General features: G+C 33.8%; 2 protein-coding genes across 2 annotated transcripts in view; one reads left to right on the top strand and one right to left on the bottom strand.

The window, feature by feature from the left end:
* The window catches only part of LOC129257523 (dynein axonemal heavy chain 7-like), a 29,293-nt gene extending 12,454 nt beyond the window's left edge, over positions 1 to 16,839 (top strand). Inside the window, exons 13-20 of the mRNA XM_054895869.2 lie at positions 75 to 236; positions 1,082 to 1,264; positions 1,776 to 1,913; positions 7,365 to 7,595; positions 8,011 to 8,163; positions 8,632 to 8,809; positions 9,397 to 9,500; positions 12,080 to 16,839. Of these exons, the coding sequence (XP_054751844.2) occupies positions 75 to 236; positions 1,082 to 1,264; positions 1,776 to 1,913; positions 7,365 to 7,595; positions 8,011 to 8,163; positions 8,632 to 8,809; positions 9,397 to 9,500; positions 12,080 to 12,286 (1,356 nt within the window). The 3' untranslated portion in view covers positions 12,287 to 16,839. The remainder of the gene's footprint in view (positions 1 to 74; positions 237 to 1,081; positions 1,265 to 1,775; positions 1,914 to 7,364; positions 7,596 to 8,010; positions 8,164 to 8,631; positions 8,810 to 9,396; positions 9,501 to 12,079) is intronic.
* Positions 14,587 to 23,130, bottom strand: LOC129259634 (ubiquitin-conjugating enzyme E2 G2-like). Its single transcript, XM_054897935.2, has 5 exons — positions 22,827 to 23,130; positions 21,570 to 21,651; positions 20,231 to 20,349; positions 19,371 to 19,511; positions 14,587 to 18,572 (listed from the first exon to the last, which is right to left on the bottom strand). The coding sequence occupies exons 1-5, from the start codon at positions 22,867 to 22,869 to the stop codon at positions 18,460 to 18,462; spliced, it is 498 nt and encodes a 165-aa protein (XP_054753910.1). The 5' UTR covers positions 22,870 to 23,130; the 3' UTR covers positions 14,587 to 18,459.
* Positions 23,131 to 23,137: the final 7 nt, after the last annotated feature.

Below are 23,137 nucleotides of genomic sequence, written 5' to 3'. Positions count from 1 at the left end.
ATGCAATTATGTATTTTCAAGGTCAAAGAGTAGAATTAATAATCCTATTCTATCTTTGTTTCCTATATCATCAGCATGTATGGAAGAAGATGCTTTATGGTCTGTGCTTCTTCCATGCCTTGGTGCAAGAGAGACGTAAGTTTGGTCCTCTTGGATGGAACATTCCTTATGAGTTCAATGAAACTGATCTTAGGATCAGTGTCAGGCAACTGGCTATGTTCCTTAATGAATATGAGGTGAGCACTATATCAGCTTCCAAGATTTTTTTTCAATTGATTTATATTGTATAAATTTGATTTCATGCATGCCAACAACCAGTAAGATTTTTTTATGTAGAAAGATTCTTCTAAGCTGAAAATAAGAAAATTAGAGTTTGAATTTGATATAAAAAAATATGTCACAATTATTTATTATTATACTTCGATAGTCTGTTTGGGGATTTAGAATTGTCTGGAGATATTTTTTAACTATTAGATTACATTAAAATAGGATTTTTATCTTTAGAGTTTTGACAAGAGAGAATTAACATTCCTGCAATTATCATAACACTGATAGATATTTGTAGAATAAACACTATCATATCAAACAATGGGAATATGTTGCATATATTCTAATGTGATATTAAGAGGTCGCAATTTGTTTGTTTCAATTGAAAATATTTGCTTTAATTCATTTCATTTTCTAGGATGACATTATTTCATGACGCTTTCAAATGCCATTTGGAATATGCTTGAGTAACATTTGAAAGATGACAATATGTGAAATATGATTTTCAACCCACCCATATCATGATTTTTTTCAAAACATCATCTATTCAAAAGATTATGATATTTTCAAAACACAATCTATTGTGCAATACATAATTTGTCTTTCAATACCAGTACACTCACTAAGCAATCCGTCACAAGAGACATTCCGTTGGTACTACATACATACGTAATAACCAAAAACAGTTTGTGTATTAACTCATCAAGCCTTATATGAAGACTCCAATGGCAGTACAATGTTAGTTACACACAGTTAGCCCTTTCTTTGTGACTCTTCCCATGACAACTTTGCACATTTATATTAAAACATCTAGGACATCCCATATGATGCATTGACCTACCTGACCGGTGAGTGTAACTATGGTGGTCGTGTGACAGATGATCGTGATCGACGTACCCTCCACACCATCCTGGATAAGTTCTACACTCCTAAGATTGAAGATGAGTCCTATAAATTTGATTCAAGTGGAACCTACTATGCCCCTCCTGCTGGCGATGTAAGTCTCGACCTGGACTGTTTTTTTTTAAGTATTCATATTTAGCTATACAATAATTTGTTGCTTGATGATTTTAACAAAATAATGAAGATATATTCTGTCATTCTGTATGTATATAAAATCAGTCTTTTATATTTCACAAGACATAACCAGTAATGGTGTATCTACATGACCTACAAATTGTTATCACTCATGTTATTTGAATCAATTAAACTTTTCCTCACACAATATGATAGTGTATGCACGTTCTCCACTCCTGGAGAGTGTTGTGATTGATAATGATTCAGTCTCTTTTAATATATCATGAACCAAAACAGAAAATATCCCCTTTTTATAAAATTTTTTGAAAGGAAGTTCCTGTTCAAAAGGTTTGAAGTTATGCTTATGTCCAATTATTACTGATATCATTTTTCATGAACATTGGTACTGGTTGTCATCTTATTTGTCTTTTAAAATGTCTTGCTATGAAAACTTATTATGTTTTGCTTTGTATACTTTGTTTGACATCCAGTATGAGAGCTATCTGACGTTCACCAAGAACCTTCCCATCATCCCTCACCCTGAGGTGTTTGGCATGCACGCCAACGCTGACATCACAAAGGATCAGAGTGAGACCAAACTCTTGTTTGACAACATTCTTCTTACTCAGGTAAGAATTAAAGCACAGTTTAGTCAGTCTGTCTTCTCTCTTTCAGAAAGATTACAAATTGATATATGGATAGGTGATGTCAGGGGCTGTTTCACACAAACTTAAGTTTAACTTAAGTCATGCTGTAGAGCCAATGTGCAGATGGTGTTTATATGTAATCTTATTATTGAGAATTATGCAGTAGTGTACATCCTAGCTTTATCTGAACAATAAGATGCGTGATATACTGCATACCAATGTTATTTACTGCGTGAAACTAAGAATATGAGTACGACCCTCAAGCCACTCTTAATTCTGTGTGAAATACCCCATTTATCATATAATATACCTTCACTGACCAGGGGGTCGTTTCATAAAGCTGTTTGTATTAAAGTTAAGAGTGACTTTAAGAACGACTGGTGATCCTTTCTTGTGGTAAATGATATTCACCATCAAATGTTCATTGGTGATTATTTAGCGCGTAAGAAAGGATCACCAGTCGTTCTTAAAGTCGCTCTTAACTTACAAACAGCTTTATGAAACACCCACCTGGTGGGTTCATAAAGCTGTTTGTAAAGTTATGCAAGACTTTACGCACGACTGGTGACCTTTCTTGTGCCACACTATCCCTATATAGCTCACTTAGCACCAAAGATAATGTCCCAGTTGTACGTAAAGTTGTGCGTAACTTTACGAATAGCTTTATGAAACACCCACCTGATTTTATACCCATAGAATAAGCTGATAGAAATTTGTCATGAACCTGTTGACTACTGTATTCTCTAACCCTATTCCATTATCATTCATTGGTAAAGTAAAATGTTTTTAATATTATTCAAAAGGAAGAATGCATTTACATGTAAATGTTGACTTATTCAGAGTCTTAGAATAAGGGTAAATTAACTTCCCTGTGATTTCCCAACAATGATTCATCCTAGTGGATAGATTGATGTACGCCTACTTGTACTTGTATTACTGAATAAGAAGTCTCGGTTACTGAGATTGGAAAAGAAGGGTAATATCATTCCCTATTGGTCTCTATTTTATTTCTTTATTGCTATTTACCCAAGATTTCTTTGAATTCTTTGATCTAATCTATAATAACGTCCAAAGAGCACCCTTTCAGATATCCAAGAAAATAATTTAGGTCCAGCCTTGCAACCTCTAAAGTCCTCTAAAGTGTGCACTCTTACCTTTTATTCATTCTTTGTGTCTAAATAACTCTGATTGTATGCTTAACATCAGCCATTTAATTATAAATCTCCCTTTTGTATGCACTTGCTGCTTTTCATGTCATATATCTGTTTTCTGTGCTACCTAACATCTTTATTCATATCTAGCTCTTCATTACATTTTTCTGTAATTTTGTAAGCTTTTTCATCATACATGTAGATCTTGATACTCTCTCTATTGTATTTCTATTTCTAACAATTTCTTACTTGCATACACATTGTTTCTATGCTATTTATATGTACCTATATTGCATCACATCACAACCTGCTTGTTATTATCATCTCAATTCTGCTCTTTGTGACTAAATCATCTGTCATCAGGCTGAACAACAGAGCAAGGTTGGTATTCTTTCATCTTCTCTCTGTCCTTCCTATTTTTGTCTTCCCTTTCTCTCTGTGTCTTCATCTCTTCCCTTGTATTTTTTCCTATCTGTATCCCTCTTATATCTCTTTTCCCCCTCTTCATTTCTTCCTTTTTTCTTCCTTTTTCTCGCCCCTCCTATCCCCTTCTTATTTTTGTCCTCACTCTACCCACCACTATCCCCTCTCCCGTATGGTTTTATATGTCATGATGGGAAGGGGGCATTATTTTTTCAAAACCAGTTTCTTTAATTGTAAATTTTCACAAGGTCCACCCCAAGTGCACCTTATGTTTCAATTCATAATTAAAGAAAATAACCACACCTTTGAATTTTTTAACACTGTCCATATTTTTTCACCCTAGGAAGACAAATTTCTGCATATGATCATGTCTCCTCACCCCTCCCCCTTCTCCCCCTCTTATTCTCTCTCTAATACCCCTCTATGTTCCAATCACCCTCCATTACTCTTCTTCTATGCTGTTTCAATCTTCTCCACAAGAATTCTTGAATACATTTACAGACAATTTTCAAATAGTTCTTGATTTTTTTACACATTCTAAATAGATACCTTGCTAATAACGTATCGTGGTACCATTAAATTGTTTAAGTTTGTTATCAATAACAGTGTCAACTTCGGTTAAATTCTGTGTTGTTCTTGGCTGATAACATATTTTGATTTTTTTTTATGAAATTAGAATGTTTCCTCTAAGGCTCATTGATAGTTTTCTTTACTAATAACAATACTTCAAACTAATATTCATCTTGTCGTTTTCTCTAAAAGACTTATTCTGTTTCTTTAACAATCATTTTGCAGCTTTCTTTATCTTTTCTTACTAACGATTTCCAATTTAATTTATGATTTTGCTAAGAATGGGGACAGTCAGCTTTTGTATCCTCAGGTATGACTTGTCTGTTTTGCATTGTAATCTTTACAGAAAGTCACAGTGAAACCCTATTGGCTGCACTGTAGGTATTCATGTAGTCACCATGCAGAGATTCCCTATTCTTTTCATTTCCTTTCAACATAGATTATATTTCTGAATGAGGGTTTTGAAAATATTTGTATGTTAAATATTTTGTTTACATCAAAATTTCAAAAGTGTGAATACAGGACATTGTGATAAATCAGTACTCTGGGATATTGTATTACAAGTTCAATTTTAAGGAATCATTTCTTTATTTCCCGTCGCAGTTTGTTGCATTAAAGGCAATACTGTATATTACAAATTTGCTGTACATGTATCATATTACAGTTTTTATCATTAGATGGATATATGACATGTATGACCTTTTGACCAAAATACTCTGTAAACCACAACTTGTTTCAACTGAATGCACTATGTATTCTATATGGCTGCAACATAATATATTTTTATTTTTGCACATATTAGAAAGAGATGATATTTCATTTACTCCTATGGCATAATTATGATTTTTAATATAATTGTATTATATTGGACAAAAATCTGCCACATATTGTATTTCACAGTACCATATTAAAATTTGCAGTGAAAGAGACATTTTACATTTAAAAATGCAGAAGTGATTATATGTACTGTATTAAAAAATATATTTGTATATGTTGCAAATGAATTTCTCCACTTTAAAAATATTCAGTGTTTTGTGTCTTAAGTATGTCTCTTGAAAAAAGACTGCGTGTATTTTTTGCAATTACTGTGATTCAAATGGTTTTCTGAAAATACTAAATTTGTAAGGAACATCTTGATTGATGCTAAAATTTACAAGAACGTTTCAGTAAAGACCACCTGAATATGCAGACCGATTTTCATGTCTAACTCGCTTGGTCTTTATATACAGGGTTACTCCAGCAATATTCTTTTCGTTTGACATATGAAAATGATGATTACTTTGTTCAGTCTGTAATGTTCATCAAATATTCAAGCTTTTCAAGACAAATTGTTGTCTCATGGTCTTAATGCAAAATATCCTTCTTTTTTATACATGAGATTTGAAAAAAAAATTTGAGTGTATAGGTATGCTCTAAAATGCATTGCCAAGATAATATGGTTATCAGTGATTTCATAAATGATAAATTTAATTCAATTTCATGTTTTATTCCCCTTATCCCTCATCTTATTTTATGCTCCATATCCCTTTCCTAAAATCTTTTCTATCATGAACACATGGTTAAATGCATGGTATACTATGTTACTTGCCTGTGTGATATGAACCTGCCTCCTTCTATTACCCCCAACCCTGCCTTCTCGGACTATTTAAATCCAAACCCCAATATGTCATCATCAGGCTCAGGTATTGTATGATTCATGTATGATGTTTTGAGGTGTTGGGTGTGATGGTTGGTTAATCCTTATTAGCAATCAAACAGATGTCACACTTGCACCTGTTTTTTTTAATTGTTATTCAAGAGATTATCTTTATTTTATTTTTTATATGGCCATGGTTTATTTGAGATGTCTTGGATACTAACAACCAAGGTTTTTTACTTAACCTCTGTTTATTTATACTTTTTGATAATTGATTTTTTTTTTTGCTTTGTGCATGGAAATTTGAAACAATGAAAATAATTTAAAAGGAATAATGAATTGTGTTTTAAGTTTGAAAAATGATAGAAACCTGTAAATCGGTTAACTCATCCAGTCAACTTATCTATGGGTTGCAAAGTGCAGATGTACATCAAAGCAAATGTTTTTTTAATAAAAAACATTGTGTTAAGCCATTGGAAACTGGCTGATTATACAACAACATGCATTTTGATAGACCAGAGACTGTATGTGTGGGCTCAGTCTACAATCGGTTAAAAATGAAAAAAAAATCAAATAGTCAAAAAATTAACTTAAAAATCAAATAATATTGAATAAATCATTTTTAAATTTGCACATTTATTTCATTTTGCACTTTAATATTGCAGTTGTGAAATTAATAAGACTCACTCTAAATACCGGTATATATATTGACCTCGTTGTGACACTAGAATTAAAAGAAAATAAACAGAGCACTGTTTTTCTTGTTTGTGGGAAATGTATTGCACTGGATAGTATATCACATTATAAGCACATTAATACTATATATAATTTGGTAATATGTAAATTATATATTAACAATCAGCTTCGAAAAAAAGTTAGCTTTTTCAAGGTTAATGTGTGAATAGTTTCCTTTACCACACAATATTGTGACACAGCATACACTCAAATTCTGTTCAACAATTTTTGTAAAATAATAATGTTGATATATTCACACACCTTCCACTTAATTTGTGCACATGGTATATTTTATCAAGAAATTATAAAGTTAATCAAACATCAATTGTGGATTTCTGAGTAATTAAATGTGTGCATGGAAAGAAATGAGAGGGAATGAAGCATAAAATGTTTTTTAACACTAACATATTTGATGAAAATGTGATGAAAAATTTTCACCTGAAAAAAGGAGGAAGGGGTGGAAATCATCAAAGTAATGCATGGCATGGATACTAATCAAATACTAAACTTTTTGTGTGTAAATATTGGTATAATATGAAAAATGGCATAAGAAAATTGTTAACAGCTTACCAGTATGCCTCACAAGTTTTTCTGAAGATACAATGTCATTAAACTTTTAAACTTGAATGCAGTGCATGGTAATACTGTATTTGGAACAAACTAAAATGAAACACACACTTTGAATGTAAAAATATAATCGCCTACAATATGCTAAAAAATTGTCTGAACATCAGAGATTAAAGCAACCTTCATTCAGGCCTACCCAACTGATTTTTAGTGCTCAGCTTATGTGCTTTATATTCATCCTGTTTATTTGCATGTTGTTCTGCGTGGTTCTTATATGGAATAACTGCAATATTGTAGAATTATCTGATTTACAATTTGAGGATAACATGTTTACTTCATTTGTGATTTCAGTCTCGTTCTTCGGGAGGCGGTGCTAAGTCTAACGATGACATCGTCAATGATGTTGCTGCTGACATCCTGGCCAAGCTACCACCACAGTTTGACATTGAGGCCGGACTACGCAAGTATCCCACCACCTACACCCAGAGTATGAACACTGTCCTGGTGCAAGAGATGGGAAGGTTTAACAACCTCCTGGCCGTGGTTAGATCAAGTATCATCAACATCCAGAAGGCTATCAAGGTATCATTTACTGTTACTACCTTGCTAACTCTGAAAGCTATTTATTCATTTCAGGGAAGCATTTCATGAAAAGACTTGTCAGATGTTTTATCCAAAAAAGTATTTTATCCAAATGTTAATATGGTAACTGTCAGACATGTGTGCTACTTAGCCAATCAAGATCAAGGAATTTGTCTGACAACTTGTCAGTCAACAAGAATTTATGAAATGCCCCACTGTTCTTCTCTTTGCTTTCAAAATATTTCACAAATATCTTTTTGAGGAATATCTACCACAAAATGTAAACAAATGTTGCAAAATACTTGAAAAAAAGGTTAATTTATCCCCCATTAGAGTGAATTATATATATGATATTATAATGAATTCTATATCATCTTACACTTTCTTACCTCTTTGCATGTGATTTTTCTCTCAGGGTTTGGTGGTGATGTCTTCAGAGCTTGAGGATGTGGCTAATAGCATCCTGAAGGGCAAGATACCAGGAATGTGGATGACTAAATCTTACCCATCACTCAAACCTCTTGGTAGCTATGTCAATGACTTCTTAGCAAGGCTCAAGTTCCTTCAGGTAAGCATAAATCTTAGAATAAAAAACAAGTTTGAAAATTTATAAAAACTCATGAAAAAAGATCTGGGCTCAGTAACAAAAAGATTAGCGATCCATCGCTGAATGGGCTGACCAATCAATATCAATGTTACATGCGCATTTGGTTTAAAATACTAATTTGGAACCAATCAGAAGTGTTATTTCATATTTGCTATTCATCACTAAGCTTTGTGTTACAGGACCCTGGTCTTACAAGGAATGATTTGTGGTCCTAGCTGTAACCATTTTATTGATAAGATTACTGCCATATCATGGTCAGTTTTATGGTCTCAAGCAACCTTTTCTGTTGAGGTTTTACAACGTATTTGTAGAAATATGCATCTGTGGAATGCATCCATGTGCATCCTTCTGTTTAGTGGATACTTTCCATGTCTTGATTGACACTCATTAGACGTATCTTCTTCATCTGCATCTGATCTTGTTTATCAGGACTGGTATGATGTAGGACCACCACCTGTGTTCTGGATGTCTGGTTTCTTCTTCACACAAGCCTTCTTGACTGGCGCCCAGCAGAACTATGCCAGGAAGTTCACCATACCCATTGATCTCCTGGGCTATGACATGGAAGTTCTTGATGACAAGAAACACGAAAAGGCACCCGAAGATGGTAAGCAACTCATTATTTTTTGTAGGGACTGTAGATATTTAGTTGTTTAAAATTGGGTGGCCAAGAACTATTTTCATGTTTGAAAGGACTGGATGTCTGCGTAAAACTTTTCCTTTGATAGAATTCCGTAGAATTTTAGTTTCTTGTAGTTGGGAAGAAGAGTTTGTCAATAAAAGAGGTAATAGAAAACCACAGTAGAAACAATAGAAAACCATCATTTGGGATGCCTACAGCAATGTTAATGATAGCAGTAGTGGTAATTTTAGTGGACTAAGGAGTTTTTATAGTTATTGGTACTTATTTTTATAGTCTTGGTAGTTGCAGTAGCAGTGATATTTTTATTTCGGGTTTGCTACTGTACACAATGCCCTGTTAGACTCTCCTGCAAGTCTCTGAAGTGGTGGCGATAGTGGTAGATTTTGTAGGGGTAACTGGGGAAGAAGTGGTGATATTAGTTGTGTTTGTGGTAGTAGTAATGGTATTTGTAGGAGTTACCATGGAAATGATTTTGGTTCCAAGGTGTAATAATACAGAAAGTCTTTGTGCAGTATAAACTTAGTTATGTTTTCATCTCCCGTAACTTTCAGGTGTGTATGTGAGAGGCTTGTTCATGGAAGGTGCCAGATGGGACCGAAAAACACGACAGATTGGAGAATCTCATCCAAAGGTACTCCATGACACAATGCCTGTGGTAAGTCAGTTTATTATTCTTTATCCATGATGAATGATGATTATAAGTCATATGCCAAATATGCACAGCAAAATTCATATGTATTTTAGATAATTACCAAGATAATTTTTTTCCCCAAAAAAATTTGCTAAGTGTTTTACCTTAATTAGTTCATGTAAGCAATCATCTTTCGTTGCAAGGAGTTATAATGTAGTGCTCTAGTGTTTTATTGGTAGTACCCGTTAATGGCATATTCTTTTGCATAATAAATTCAATTCAATTCAAATTCAATTCAAAGTCTTCTTTATTCGCATAAAAATGCACATATACATAAAAACATGTTTTTCAATTTACAAAACAAACATATTCAATATATAAAAAATACACTTAAAAACATCCATTCAAAAAAAAAAAAAAAAAAAAAGGACCAGGAATTAATATGCCTGTAGGCACAGAAAGGCAATCAGTTCTTTCAATTCACTTTCAGTTAAATGAGATACATCCTTTGCATCCCTCATTGTAATGAGTTCCCTAATTTGCTCAACCTTGCGATCCACATTAGCTAAGTTGCATTGAACCTTATTCCACTGCCTATTTACCTGTCTAGGGTCCATCATATATTTACTATTCAAGTATTTGATATTCCCTCCAAGCACAGAGAATGAACCAAACTGACTAATTTTTGTTATATATGATACAATAATGTTATCAGCCTTGAGAGATGACAAGACAAAATTTAAGCATCTTCTATGAAACCACAATTTTATGCACATCGTTTTGGCCAAAAAGGGTAATAACACATTGTGTGTTTGCCAAGGAACTTTCCACACTCTACGAACAGCTATTCTCCAGTGTCTAAATAAAGCATCCAAAGATGAGTCAAATAGTGCATATAACTGTGTTCCATAAAAACTACAACAAAATTTTTGAAACAGAATATTACGCAAATAACACTTGGCATGTTTGAAATTGCTTAAAACCATATTGCACTGAGGATTAAAGTCGCCTATAGGTTTGGAAACATCATCACTAAAAATATCCTGACTGATGACGTGACCAAGATGACAAATTCTATCCACAACCTGAACTGGATTACCACTGACTTTAATCTTTGGGTCCATTACCTTTTTTCTATCACATGTAAATATGATAAGCTGGCTCTTTTCACTATTGAATTTTATATCATATTCCGAAGCATAATCTTGACAAATAAGGATCATTCTGTTGAGGGCAACAACACTAGGTGACAGTAGGATTAAATCATCAGCATAAGAGAAAGCACCTGCAAATACTTGTCCCATAAAACAACCCTCACCGTTATCTTGGAGTTTAGACAGAAGTCTATCAATATATAAACAATATAGACTGGGAGATAATATTCCACCTTGTTTTACGCCGTTAGAGACAGTAAAATAATCAGAATAAACACCGTTCCATCTTAGACGGATCTTTTGGTCCAAATACATATTCAATAGAAGTTTACAAAACATGGGACATACTCCTTTACATAACATGATTTTAAACAATTTAACAAAATTAACTCTATCAAAGGCTTTGCTTGCGTCTAATACAAGACCATATACATTACTCTTCTCATGAACAAAGTATGACACTGTCTCTTTTACCATACTGGTACACATAGTTGTCGACAGCCCTTCTTTGAAGCCAAACTGCAACTCACTAGTGCACAGGTTATTAATTTATCTTTTCATAATCACCAACTCCAACACTTTTCCAATTATACTACTTAACGTAATTGCTCGAAAGTTGCACGAATCACCCAAATTAGCCCAACGTCCTTTCGGAATTGGAATCATTGTACTTCGAAGCATGCTGTCAGGTGTCATTTCATGCCAGATCATCCCTGTGAATAACATAGCAACATATTTACTGATAACCTTCTTACCATGAATTAAATGGTCAGACATTAATCCACTAATATCGTCTTTTTTAGACCCATTCAACTTAGCTATTGCATTACATATCTCTTCTTCTGTTATTATATGGTCATCTTGTACACACTCGTGGCATCTGCATTTATTATCAACAGAGTTATCAATATCATTTTTAAGATCTACCATATCCATAACACTGAAAGATACACTGTTATATAACCCGTCAAATTTATCAGCAAACATTCCAGCTATACTATCTTTTCCTTGAACACCATCAACAACATTAGGGTATCTACTGACATTCTTGGATCTATTGTATTTCTTAAGCTCAGACCAAAATGATCTGGTACTACCTGATGCAATCGCAGTTGCCATTTTATCAGTCTTTATTACATCTATCTCTCTCAGTCTTTTTCAGAATTTTGTGATAATCCGTTCTCGCTTTCTTACGCAATTCAAAAATTTCACCACTTTTTGGGCGATCATTTTCAACCCACAACTTGTGCCAAAACAGTGCATTTTTAAAATATACCTCTACATAAATGTGATATCGTAGAGATTAAGATTGTAAAGTTTTAAGAATTGAATTTCATGTGATTTAGAATGAATAATTTTTGTACAATAATAGATACAAGTTTAATCCAATAAAAATCTTAATCATAAATCCTAACATGTTCATCTTTACATCCCACATCCCCATTACAGATCTGGATGAAACCAATGAAGCGTTCAGAGCTTCCAGATAAACCTGTGTATGAGGCACCACTATACAAGACCAGTGAACGTAGGGGTACTCTCTCAACCACTGGACATTCTACCAACTTTGTTCTCATGCTGAAGATACCAACAGAAAAACCACAGACTCACTGGGTTGCTAGGGGCGTGGCCTTACTCTGTCAGTTGGATACATAGAGTGCTCTCACCATTCCTTATTTTATTATCATAGAGAGAGTATTTAATTGACATTATACAAAAACTGGAGATTCAAAAGAATGTTTAAAAATTTAATTTTCCTTATTGACAATATAGTATCTACCTTCTTTTGAATACATAATGATTTAGTTATCTGCAGTGATGCATCTAATCTCCAGTCTTGCAGTTAATTTGATGGAGTTGCTTTATAGGAAGCTTTTTACACCTGAAGTTATTTATATATATTTTTTGCATTCAATTTATATGAACTTATTGTAATTAAAAGAATAAGATGAAATCTCTGAACTTGGAGCTGAAACACCTAACATTCATCATTTATGACTAAGCTTTAATGGAAAATGACAGATTCATAAGATGTTACATACAGAAATAGAGCTCATATTCTACATCCAAATTGCAAGTTATTTCATCTTGTGAACATTTATGTAATTTCATTTAAATTAATAATTAAATAACCACACTTCCAAGCATCTTGTGTGATATAGTGAAGAACATTTCTTACAATATTTGTGCTTTAGCTGTAAGTGAATGAATATCTATTTTTGTTATTCTGGCATCCAGTTTTATTTTTAATACATTAAAAGTCAGTTCTTGTTCAACCAAAGATATTCTTGGTGAAGTCATATTATTCAATGATGGTGCACTTGATATTAAGCTCCTGATTGATTTCAGATATTTTAATGAAGACAATGCTGTAAAGATACCATCAAAGTTGTTTTTACACAAGGATTTGGAAGAATATACTATTTAAAGTTGCAATGAAAATATGATGTAAAATTAACATTGAAAGTAGGTGTGACTTAGTCCCAGAAAATGGAACCAGTCTAAAAAATGTTTGTGCATCTAATTTGTTGAATATTTCATATAGAATGTCAACTTCAAATTGTTATGTATTTAATTTACTTCTTACATAAAAACTTATTTAGAATAGAAATGGATATAAAAATGTGTCAAATTTCTTCTTGTAGTCTGAGAAGATAAATTAAGTGGAAGATGTAGAAATTTTATATACCTTTTAAAAAAATTACTTTCAGACGAGACGACGACATAGGGTCAATATAATGTACATTGTGTAAATATAATTCATTGTATATTAGATTTATTAATATTGCATTGAGATAGCTGTATGAAAGTCAACATTTTAATATTATTTCTCTGCTGTGGTCAGAGATTTCTGGAATCAGTTGGAAGACTACAATCTATGTGTCCTAAATGTGTATAGGTATTTGATATTTTCTATCACTTGTGTTTTGAAATGCAACAATTGCATATGAAGTAAACATTTGACTATCAGTCAAGTTGTACATGTATTTGGTATGTGAATTTAAAGTAGACATGCCTGTACAGAGGAGATGAATTATACTTTTCTTTGGCATATCAAACTGGATCTATTCAAAACTTGTGAAGAATAAAACATGAAAATAATGGGAGATTTTTTGTTAATGAAATTTTCTTGATTATCTCAAGTCCTCAAGAAGGCAAAAGATTGAAGTGATGAAGTTTTTTTCTGTACAGAGTATAAATTGAGAAAATTCAGTGTTATTCTACAAATGACCCATCGGCTTCTTATTTCTGTATTCTACTGTCCGTCCTGTCATTTTCAAAGTATCTTTGAGATGATAAAGTATGATTAAATCACTAAACCTTGATTCTTTTATTTCAAACTATATGCATATTGCATTTGAAACCGTCCATTTTTTGTACGCATTCACTCTTCATGCAGCTATTTATGAAAAAAAGTTCATCTTTTCTGTGAATTAATTTTTATATATAATATATTAACTTTACAGTGAATATGTCTATTGATTTATTATAATGAACTTATTGATGCAGTATATTTTTTATGATGAATGAAATGCAAATGTCTGTGTATGTATATATACATTTTGATGTGTAGCCCTACTTAGATTTAATCCCAGTCAAGGCTGTAAGATATGATTATATTGAATAAATTGAATTTACCTCATTATTCCAAGAGGAAGCCGAAATAGTGATTAAATATTCAATGAAGAAACATTAATGATCAGCTGTTCATTGAGGAATTGGAAAGAGTAGTTTCTTGTACTATCACTGAATAAGGAAACAAGGCATCTTTATATTGTCAAAGCCTAAATTTTACACCACAAATGAAATGAATATCTTGTGTTTATCCCCATCCATTGTAATGAATTCAGATTATTTTTGTACATAATATTCTTCCAAGTGGATCCTTTGTATGCTGTTTTGAATATGAGTTTTATTTCCCAATAAAGTCAAAGACAAGCACAATAAAAAAAATGTTCAGTTGTAATTATTTAATAGTTCATAATGAATTCACAGAGTTGAACAAAGAATATTTATTATATTTTACATAAGTATAGCAATTAAAAAAAAACATAAATTCATTTATTGAAATCACATGAAGGTAACATGTATTAAAATCATTTTTAAGTTTACATGTAAATCAGAGGAGTGTTCAATTAGATATCTTCTTGGTGATTGACAAATGTTGCTCCCGTTAGCTTAGGCAACGGTCATAACCATCAAAATTAGCCTGCTCGGCAACTGGGCGGCGAGTTTTTAGCCAATTTCGCCCCGGCACCACTGGTTTTGGGGGCATCGCTCGGTTTTCACTCGAGATTTGGCGCCGAGTTAAAATTATGGCGACGCCTGCTCACTTTTCATTCACCACCCTAAATGCGCTCAAAGCCAGGGTGGTCGCCATCCGGGCGCCGACACAATCGAGCAGTCGCCCTCGAACAATTCAGGTCAAAAATTGAACTTGTTGGATCAAAGGCTGTCGAGCGGTCACCGGCCACTCAGAGATTGGTTGATGATTTCGGTCAGCCAATCGCTGCTCGGACGCCAAACAGAAAAGTTCCCCAGAATTGGCATTGAGTAATGGTGATCACTTTTTCCATAATCATGGCAAAGATAATGTACCACCAATTAATCTGTAAAGATCATATTTTCATTTTGTTTGCTGTAGGATTAGAAAAATGTTTACTTCGAGAATGAGTTTAAAACTGGCAATCCATAAATGTATATAATAATAATAGCTATCTTTTATATATCACTTTTCCCATAATGGCCCAAAGCACTTTACAGCATATTATTACCCTGGTCATCGGATCTTTGCATGCCCACATAATTTACAATGTATGCACCTTTTCCACTCCCTGGAGAGCATTCCAACAAGAGTTCCAAGACTTGATTGCTAAAAATATAGGCATACTACATAGGCTTTCACATCCTATCGGGTACCCATTTAGCACCTGGGTCGAGAGTGGCAAAGTGTGGATTAACGCCTTGCCAAAGGACCCTAGACCCTCTGTTTTCAAAGCTAGAGTCAGAACCACTACACCACGGCTCTTCCACAAGGTCTAAGTTAACCCTAAGCTAACTAAACTACGGCTATCAGAATAGCATCCTATAGATTTATTATTTATGAATAAAAGCTGCATGTCCTTCCACCAATAATATGCCAAATGAAATTGATATTTTGTTATTTTTGCAAATAATGCTTTAAGACAATACCGTACATGTAAAAACCTATCAATGACAATATTTTTTTTTCCAAAGGGACAAGAATGGGTCAAATGTTCATGAACCATACATATATGTAAGCAAGGAAACAAAGTGACCAAGCTGATCATGAAGGCATTTTAATATGGGTTCATATGAGAGTCATGTATCCCAATGAACTTGTTACCATTAAACAGATTATTATGATTTACATATCTATAGGAGAAATATAAAGAGAGGCATGACTCAATTTTCTGATTTAGATAATTATGCAGGTAATGTATAGTAGAATCTCCTTGAAACAGAAGTCTGTAAATAGACTAAGCAGAAATTTAAGTCTTCAGAAATAAATAAAAACAATTGCTTTAACAAAGGCAATTATTTGACACATGGAATATATTATATCTTCAAGATTATTATAATGAGCATAAGAAACTAATGCTGAAATTGCACAACCAGAAATTACATGTTTTAAAGGCAATTTTATTAGGCTTGTAGTTTCAATGCTGTAGCATCTAAATATATTAACAGCATTGGAATGTTTGTATACATAGAACTGTATGGAGGTACATTTTGTTAGCCATACTTTCTTTTGTGTTTCTTTTTTCAAAAGTTATTCCACCTACCATCAGAGCTAATCAATCATTGATAATAACTGGGTAGAGCTTGGATTGCGTGTTATGCCCTACAATCCATAGTGCAATATTATTTGCATTCTGACATGCCTTGGACAATTATCATAAAAATTGCTACAAAGTTCAAGAGGTGATTACTTCTAAATGACAAGTTACTGATTGCCTGACCTTGCAATCTATTGCAAGTGGCAATAATGTATGAATGACAAAGTATTGATCGTCACTGGCTGCGGATAGTGCTACCCATTTGGAATAGTGACAATATCTGAAAGCACCCAAGGCATCCTTGCCATTCTAAACATCACTATGTTATTCATGTTTCCAAGTGATATTTGTATCATTCCAATGACAATGGTAAATCAAATCTTCCATTCCTTTTAGAATATGAAGATTTTTTTTCACAGCATTTTCAACCATCAAATCGTTCAGAGTCATATAAACCATATCAATGATTTGATTCCTTTGCATAGTAAAAGATAAAATAACATTTTCATGAAAATATTTCAAAAGAAATGATAATGGATGTACAGCTGTTGAACTGCAATGAGAAAAAAAGTTCTATAGATAAAATGACAGACATCCAACATATCTGCACAAAAATTAAAAGGACATACTCAAGAAACAAAGGTCTGCATTTATGCTGCAGTCACATATTGGCTGTACAGAGAGTAAAAAACAGCTGTTTAATTTATTTTTATTCTTCTTCAGGTTACATCTGCCTCCTTCAGGGTTGAAGATTCTTGCAGAAGGTTTATTTGGCATGTGTGTATGGCCAGGTTTAGGTGTGCTGTGCAAATATATACAGGTGAAGTAAAAAGTCCTATCAAACCACCTATATGTAGCTGGTCCAAAAAATTATAAAATGACTGTCTTCGACTCGCTGTAGGGAAAATGTGACTGCGCCAAAAGTCATATTTTATATCAAAATTTACATGTTGCATTGCAGGCTTTAATTCATGATTCTTCATCAGTGAAATAATTAAATATCCTTCTTGCTCTCAATGTTTGCTATAAAAATTCTACACTGTATATGAAACTTTCATTTTCCTGCTTCCATTACAATACGTCCCTCTTAGCAGCATGCATGGCATGTTGCATTCAAATCTGATTCTTTAGATCTTCAATTAAGTAATTATAGCAAATGATGGCATGCCAGTTCTTATGCAATGGACACAAGACTCCTACACTAGGGAATTTCTTTTATCTTCTTAAATCTACCACAGCCTTTCCCATTAAACGTGATACCCAATGCTTGGAGATCTCAAGCAATGCAGGATTTATAGGAATTAGGATTTGGTGTCTCTAGTGCTTTTTGACAAATTTTCTTGGAACCAAAGAAATTTGTTTGGCTAAAAGGAAACTTGTCTCATGAGAGGTAAATACATATCATTGCTGGAATTTAACATGTAAAACTCAAAATTTTGTATTTTTTAAGGAAAGCTCAGAAAAATGCTGATTTAATAGTTAGACATACATGTAAGTAGCAACCTTCTTTTACCTAGATAGAGGTCTCTACATGAACTAGGAGACTGTTTTCAGATAATGTGAGGTTGTCACCATTGTCATATTCCATTCAGCTTTCTCTTAACTGCTCTAAAAAAAAATTGATTTTGAGATACAAGATTGTGACAGCCTAGCAAAGATATGTTTATATGGCCTATCCTACATGGTCTGAAATGTTGCCTCAACCTTTAGTCTTTTGAGTGATGTAAAGTTTAACTTCACTGCAGCTGTGTTCTGATGGTATGTAAATTAAATTACCCCGCTGACTGGAATTCCCAGAGCTCTTGTAGATTAATCACCAGGTTCTAGTAGGCAGCATGATATACAACTCCGTTGATCATTTCACAGTACAGGCTTGCTCAAAGTCCTCGAGACTACAAAACAACACTGAATAACAGTCACGATTCCATTCATCCAAACATAGAAAGCATGGCAGTCAATTCTCTAATTCAAGTTCATGATTGCTGACGAGTCTATTTACAGATTTTTTGTTCACCACAGGTCTCTTCGTCACATGCTGAGTGATTTCTTTACAATATCGTACGCTATCCTGTTAAAACTCTCGCGATCATCTCTCCACATCTTTGAGGCATCAACGTTTGCTCCACTTTCATCGTTGGGTTCTGATGAGAAAATTCAGAATAATTTTGCATTTAAAATACAATGGCCCATATTCTGAAGTCAGGTTTAACTTAGACCACGGTCTAACTCTATGCTAAAATAATGGAAGCCAAAAAATCAAAATTTATGTTTGTATTGTGTAGATCGATCTATTTCTTATGTTTAATCTTTCGTTTCCTTTTGTGTTTATAATTAATAAAAATATTTCAGTTATCATTCCCAAACAATTCATAACATGAGTTTATGAATTGAATGTGTACTGTCAGGGATTTGTGCTCCAATTGGCTCTCCATAGTTAAACCACAACTTTAAACCAGGGTTTAATTTAAACCCGAGTTTAGAATACTGGCCAATGAGGTGAAAATTGTAATACAGACAGATGGTTTATAGGTTGATAACAATACTACTTATCAAGACATTAAACATTGATAATAAAGATAAAAGATGCCAGTAAAAAAATAATAATAATTTAAAAAGTAAAATTGGGTGAGGGAATACTTTTCTAAATAATTATAGAATCAGTAGCATCAAGTTGAAATTAGCAAGATGTGATTAGACAACTTCACTAATAAAGTTTTCAATACAAAGTATATTCCTAGTCATAATTTTGATTTATCTGAAATAATAATCACAATGTAACTTACAAAATTATCAGCTCTTCATGTTCCAGTAATCATAAAAGTCATGTATAATGTTACAATAGTTTTATGACATAGGTCTCAGTATTTTTTTCTGTTATACACAATTTTTTCAGTTATTTGCCTTATAAAAAGTAATATACATATATATATATAACAAACCTGCCAGCATGCTGACGACTGAGAGAAGGATCTTTTCAACACTCTGTACAGGACTCCATCGCTCAGCACTGCTTTCATATCCCATAGGATCATCGCCAGGTGCGTGCAGGATTGATATGCATACTCGACCATCTTTATAAACTATCAATATTAAACAAACAATTCATCTTTTAACAAGGAGCAAGGTGTTTAGAAGATGGTATTGAGACTGACTAGTATGGATAGTATACAATTAGCGAATAGGCGTGAGTGTGATGGTGCGAGATGTCGCATAAGGTGAAAGAAAGATGCTCTATTCAACGAGGCATAGCCTCGACTGTCTCTTTCTTTTATCGAATGTGAAATGTCGCACCATTGCATGAATAAGAAAATTCACTTTTTCTTATTTGTGTAGTACAATGCCTCAGGCGTTAGCAAAAATACAAACAATTATCTACTTCTTCCTATGTTTATAGATGAAAATTTTAAAAAGAATTATTGAAAGCGAAAAGCAAAATCCCTCAAACGCATATCTGATCTGCAGCAGCAATACAAATTTGGTAGTAAACCCTAAGCGTATTGCACCTGAATTTACTATAAAGCGTTTTATGACATCAAGACAGTGCAACGGTGCATTTTGGAACAATACAAATGTTTGACATTCAGCCTCCTATTTGCTTGTGTACAAGCTAAGTAGGAATTGTACAAAAATAGATGTTCCAAAGACCCCAGCCTGCATCTTTGCTGTTTCAGTCTCTAGTGAGGTAAGTTCATGTCATAATTTAAGATTCGGTTCATTAGTGATAGCTAAAGGAAAATAAGTAAGACACATATCATTGTCCAAAATCTTCAAAGATATCCTTGAAACTGAAGCCTCTTACTATTTGGATGAAACATCTCTGTCTTGAATCGCATCTTAGGAGGGTTGAGTGGATAGTCATTGGGAAACTTCAGTTCTGTCTGGAAGACACCACCCTCAAAGCATGTACCTTCTGGACCCCTGATGATGGGAGATATGATCGGTGGAGAAAAATATATGCTTTCAACATAGGAAAACGAGTTCTACATGTAGCCTCAACCAAAATGGTGGCTCAGTGGTAGCAGGCCCATTAAAGGACTAGTCAAAAGTAAAAAGACAAAAATCTAGCGAGCATAACACTGAAAATTTCATCAAAATCGGATGTAAAATAAGAAAGTTATGATAATTTAAAGTTTTGCTGACTTTCCTGGTCGGTATGCAAATGAGGAGACCGATGATGTCATCCACTCATTACTTCCTTTGTATTTATGAAATATGAAATATTCTTATTTTCTCCTCATTGTCAAGTAAAACAATGTTGAATTCCTCCCTGAAAATGTGGAATTAGCATTGTTTAATACTATATGGTTAAGTCAAAGATGGTCCATATTGTCAAATATGTATAAAATGAAATATTGTATCATTCAAACAATAAAAAAAAGAAATAGTGAGTGAAAGACATCATCGACTGTCTCATTTGAATGTCACTTAATTGTGCATATCACTGTTTTTTTAAATATAAGCGAAAATTTAAAATGTCGTAACTTTCTTATTTTAACATCCAATTTTGATGAAATTTTCAGCGTTATGCCAGTTTGATTTTTCTCTATTTATTCAAATTAAAATTACTCTGGGTGGACTTGACCTTTAATTAAAAATAATAATAATTGAAGAGTATTTTGTAATACTGGTAAAAAATAATGCCCCATATTCCCCCACCAACCAATTCTGTATTCGTGGAATTGCCCCTGATGGCTTTGAAAAAGTTCAATGTTGATTCATTTAAAGTACGATAGTGAGTCAATGATTTACATGTAGTTTCAACTCTGCAATCATCTCATCTCCATCACCTCCATCTTTCTTCATATTCCAAATATTCAAATGTATGTTATCAATATCCCATCCTGCTTTATAACATTGTATTTTTGTTGTGATGGTTTAAAAATCTTTAGTAACAACAGTAGTTCTTTTACTACAGAATACTTGCATGTACGTTTGGTAATTTAGCTGGGAATAATTAGAGGTTCGCATTTACCATTCATTGTCAACAAGATAATTCATTACAAGTTTTTGTTTGTTATATCATAGAACAATATTCTACTAATATTCTGAATGCGAAAGAAAATAATCAAATACATGTAAAAATCATGAAAGCAGACTTTATGTGACAAAGCAAAGAATAGATTTTAGAAAATACTCACGTAATCAGAGCCTCCCATTCGAAGAAATTTTTTTCATCGACAGGGCCTGCTATAATACCCTCTGGAGGGTTCACTGTTAGCTCTGTTCATGACATAAAATAAAACATTAAACTACATAACTTATTGTCTGCATGCAGTTTAAATTTATAACTTTTTCAGTTGATAATTGGAGTAACTTTACAATCCAATGTCATAATCGATTATTAGAGCATCACACACACGATACATTCACGACATTATTATATCACATGACAATGGATTCTAAACGTAAAGTGAAAAAGTAATTGAATTTCAAAGAAATTTATGATTATGCCCTAATCTTAAGTTAAAGGTCACAGGTGAGCAAACATGTCCCCGCCCCGGGGGGGGGGGGGGGGGGGGGGCACTCAGTATATAATGCATAGTGGGTATGTGCCGCGGAGGGGACCCCCATTTTTACACTCAAATTTCCGTTCCCAGGCATAGCATTTTTGTCTTATTGAGAAAAAGAACAAAGAAAGCCGCTCCAAGGCATAGCATTTCCTTCTTATCGAGAAAAAAGAAGAAAGAAATCCGCTCCAAAGCTTCGCATATTTTTCGTTACGCCGTTCCGGTCGCATTGATCTGCTACAATTTTGGTGAAAAGCGGCCGTAGAGCGCTTTTCGACCATCGCCTAAGCGCGAGCGCACCCGGCGGAGGCCGCGCTAGCTGCGTCATGCACGATTGCCCGTTCCATAGGGATGCATACGCACTCACAGAGATACGGAGATCCGTTCCGATGACCCCCGTTTTCACAAACATTTGTAGTTCCGAAGCCCGTTCCGAGGACCCTCCTTTTTACAATAAACCCGCTCCAAGGCCCCCGTTTTTTGCATCGCCCGTGGCACACCCCTACCACTTTTTTGGTCGAGTGCCCCCCCCCGGGGCCCCCGCTCAGCTGGCGACCACCACCAAAAATTTTGTCTTCTGATTTTTTGACTAATTTCATAATTTTGTTTGTCTATTTTACATGTATTATTCACCATTTTTGTATGTTCTCACATGTTGCCGTTTCATTTATATTTGTAATGCTGGTGGAAAGAAAATTTCCATGAACTTGGACTACAATAAATACGAACTTAAGAACTTTATCAAGACACAATCGAATCACAAACACGGGAATCTACGAATGGGGCACACGCAATAATTGCAATATGCCACACATAAATAAAGATCGAGTTATCAGTTAAAATAATACAAATTTAAGCCTTCAAATATAATTTATGAGTTATACCCACGTTTATATTCAGCCATTAATCTCTTCAGTGCAGCTCCGGCCATATTCAGTTCTAATTATTCTCTCAAAATATGCCCGTTTTTTGACACGTCAATTGCGGGTCAATTGCACTGACATTGACAAACCAAGGAGATGAAACCCAACTAGGCCCAACAAATGTTTATTTCAGGAAGGTAGCCGTGAGAGATTTATTTGCAAAGCAAAAATGAGAGGCGATTTCGTGAACTGATGCAACTAGTACTGACACATGTAAAGAGATAAAAACAAATCTCTCCATCATCATCTCTATCACTCAGAAATGAATTAAAGTTT

This window comes from Lytechinus pictus, chromosome 1 (genome assembly GCF_037042905.1).
Source record: "Lytechinus pictus isolate F3 Inbred chromosome 1, Lp3.0, whole genome shotgun sequence".
In the NCBI taxonomy this organism is placed as follows: domain Eukaryota; kingdom Metazoa; phylum Echinodermata; class Echinoidea; order Temnopleuroida; family Toxopneustidae; genus Lytechinus; species Lytechinus pictus.
Note: the sequence above shows the minus strand (reverse complement) of the source record. Positions and strands in the feature narration are given on the sequence as shown.

Bases quoted from the DNA above. Each gene is read 5' to 3' on its own strand.
- LOC129259634 (XM_054897935.2), bottom strand. From the start codon at position 22,869: ATGGCCGGAGCTGCACTGAAGAGATTAATGGCTGAATATAAAC. The intron at 21,652-22,826 runs GTGGGTATAACT...TGTCATGAACAG, and splicing joins ATTAATGGCTGAATATAAAC to AGCTAACAGTGAACCCTCCA. The intron at 20,350-21,569 runs GTGAGTATTTTC...TCCCATCATCAG, and splicing joins GAATGGGAGGCTCTGATTAC to GGGTCCAGAAGGTACATGCT.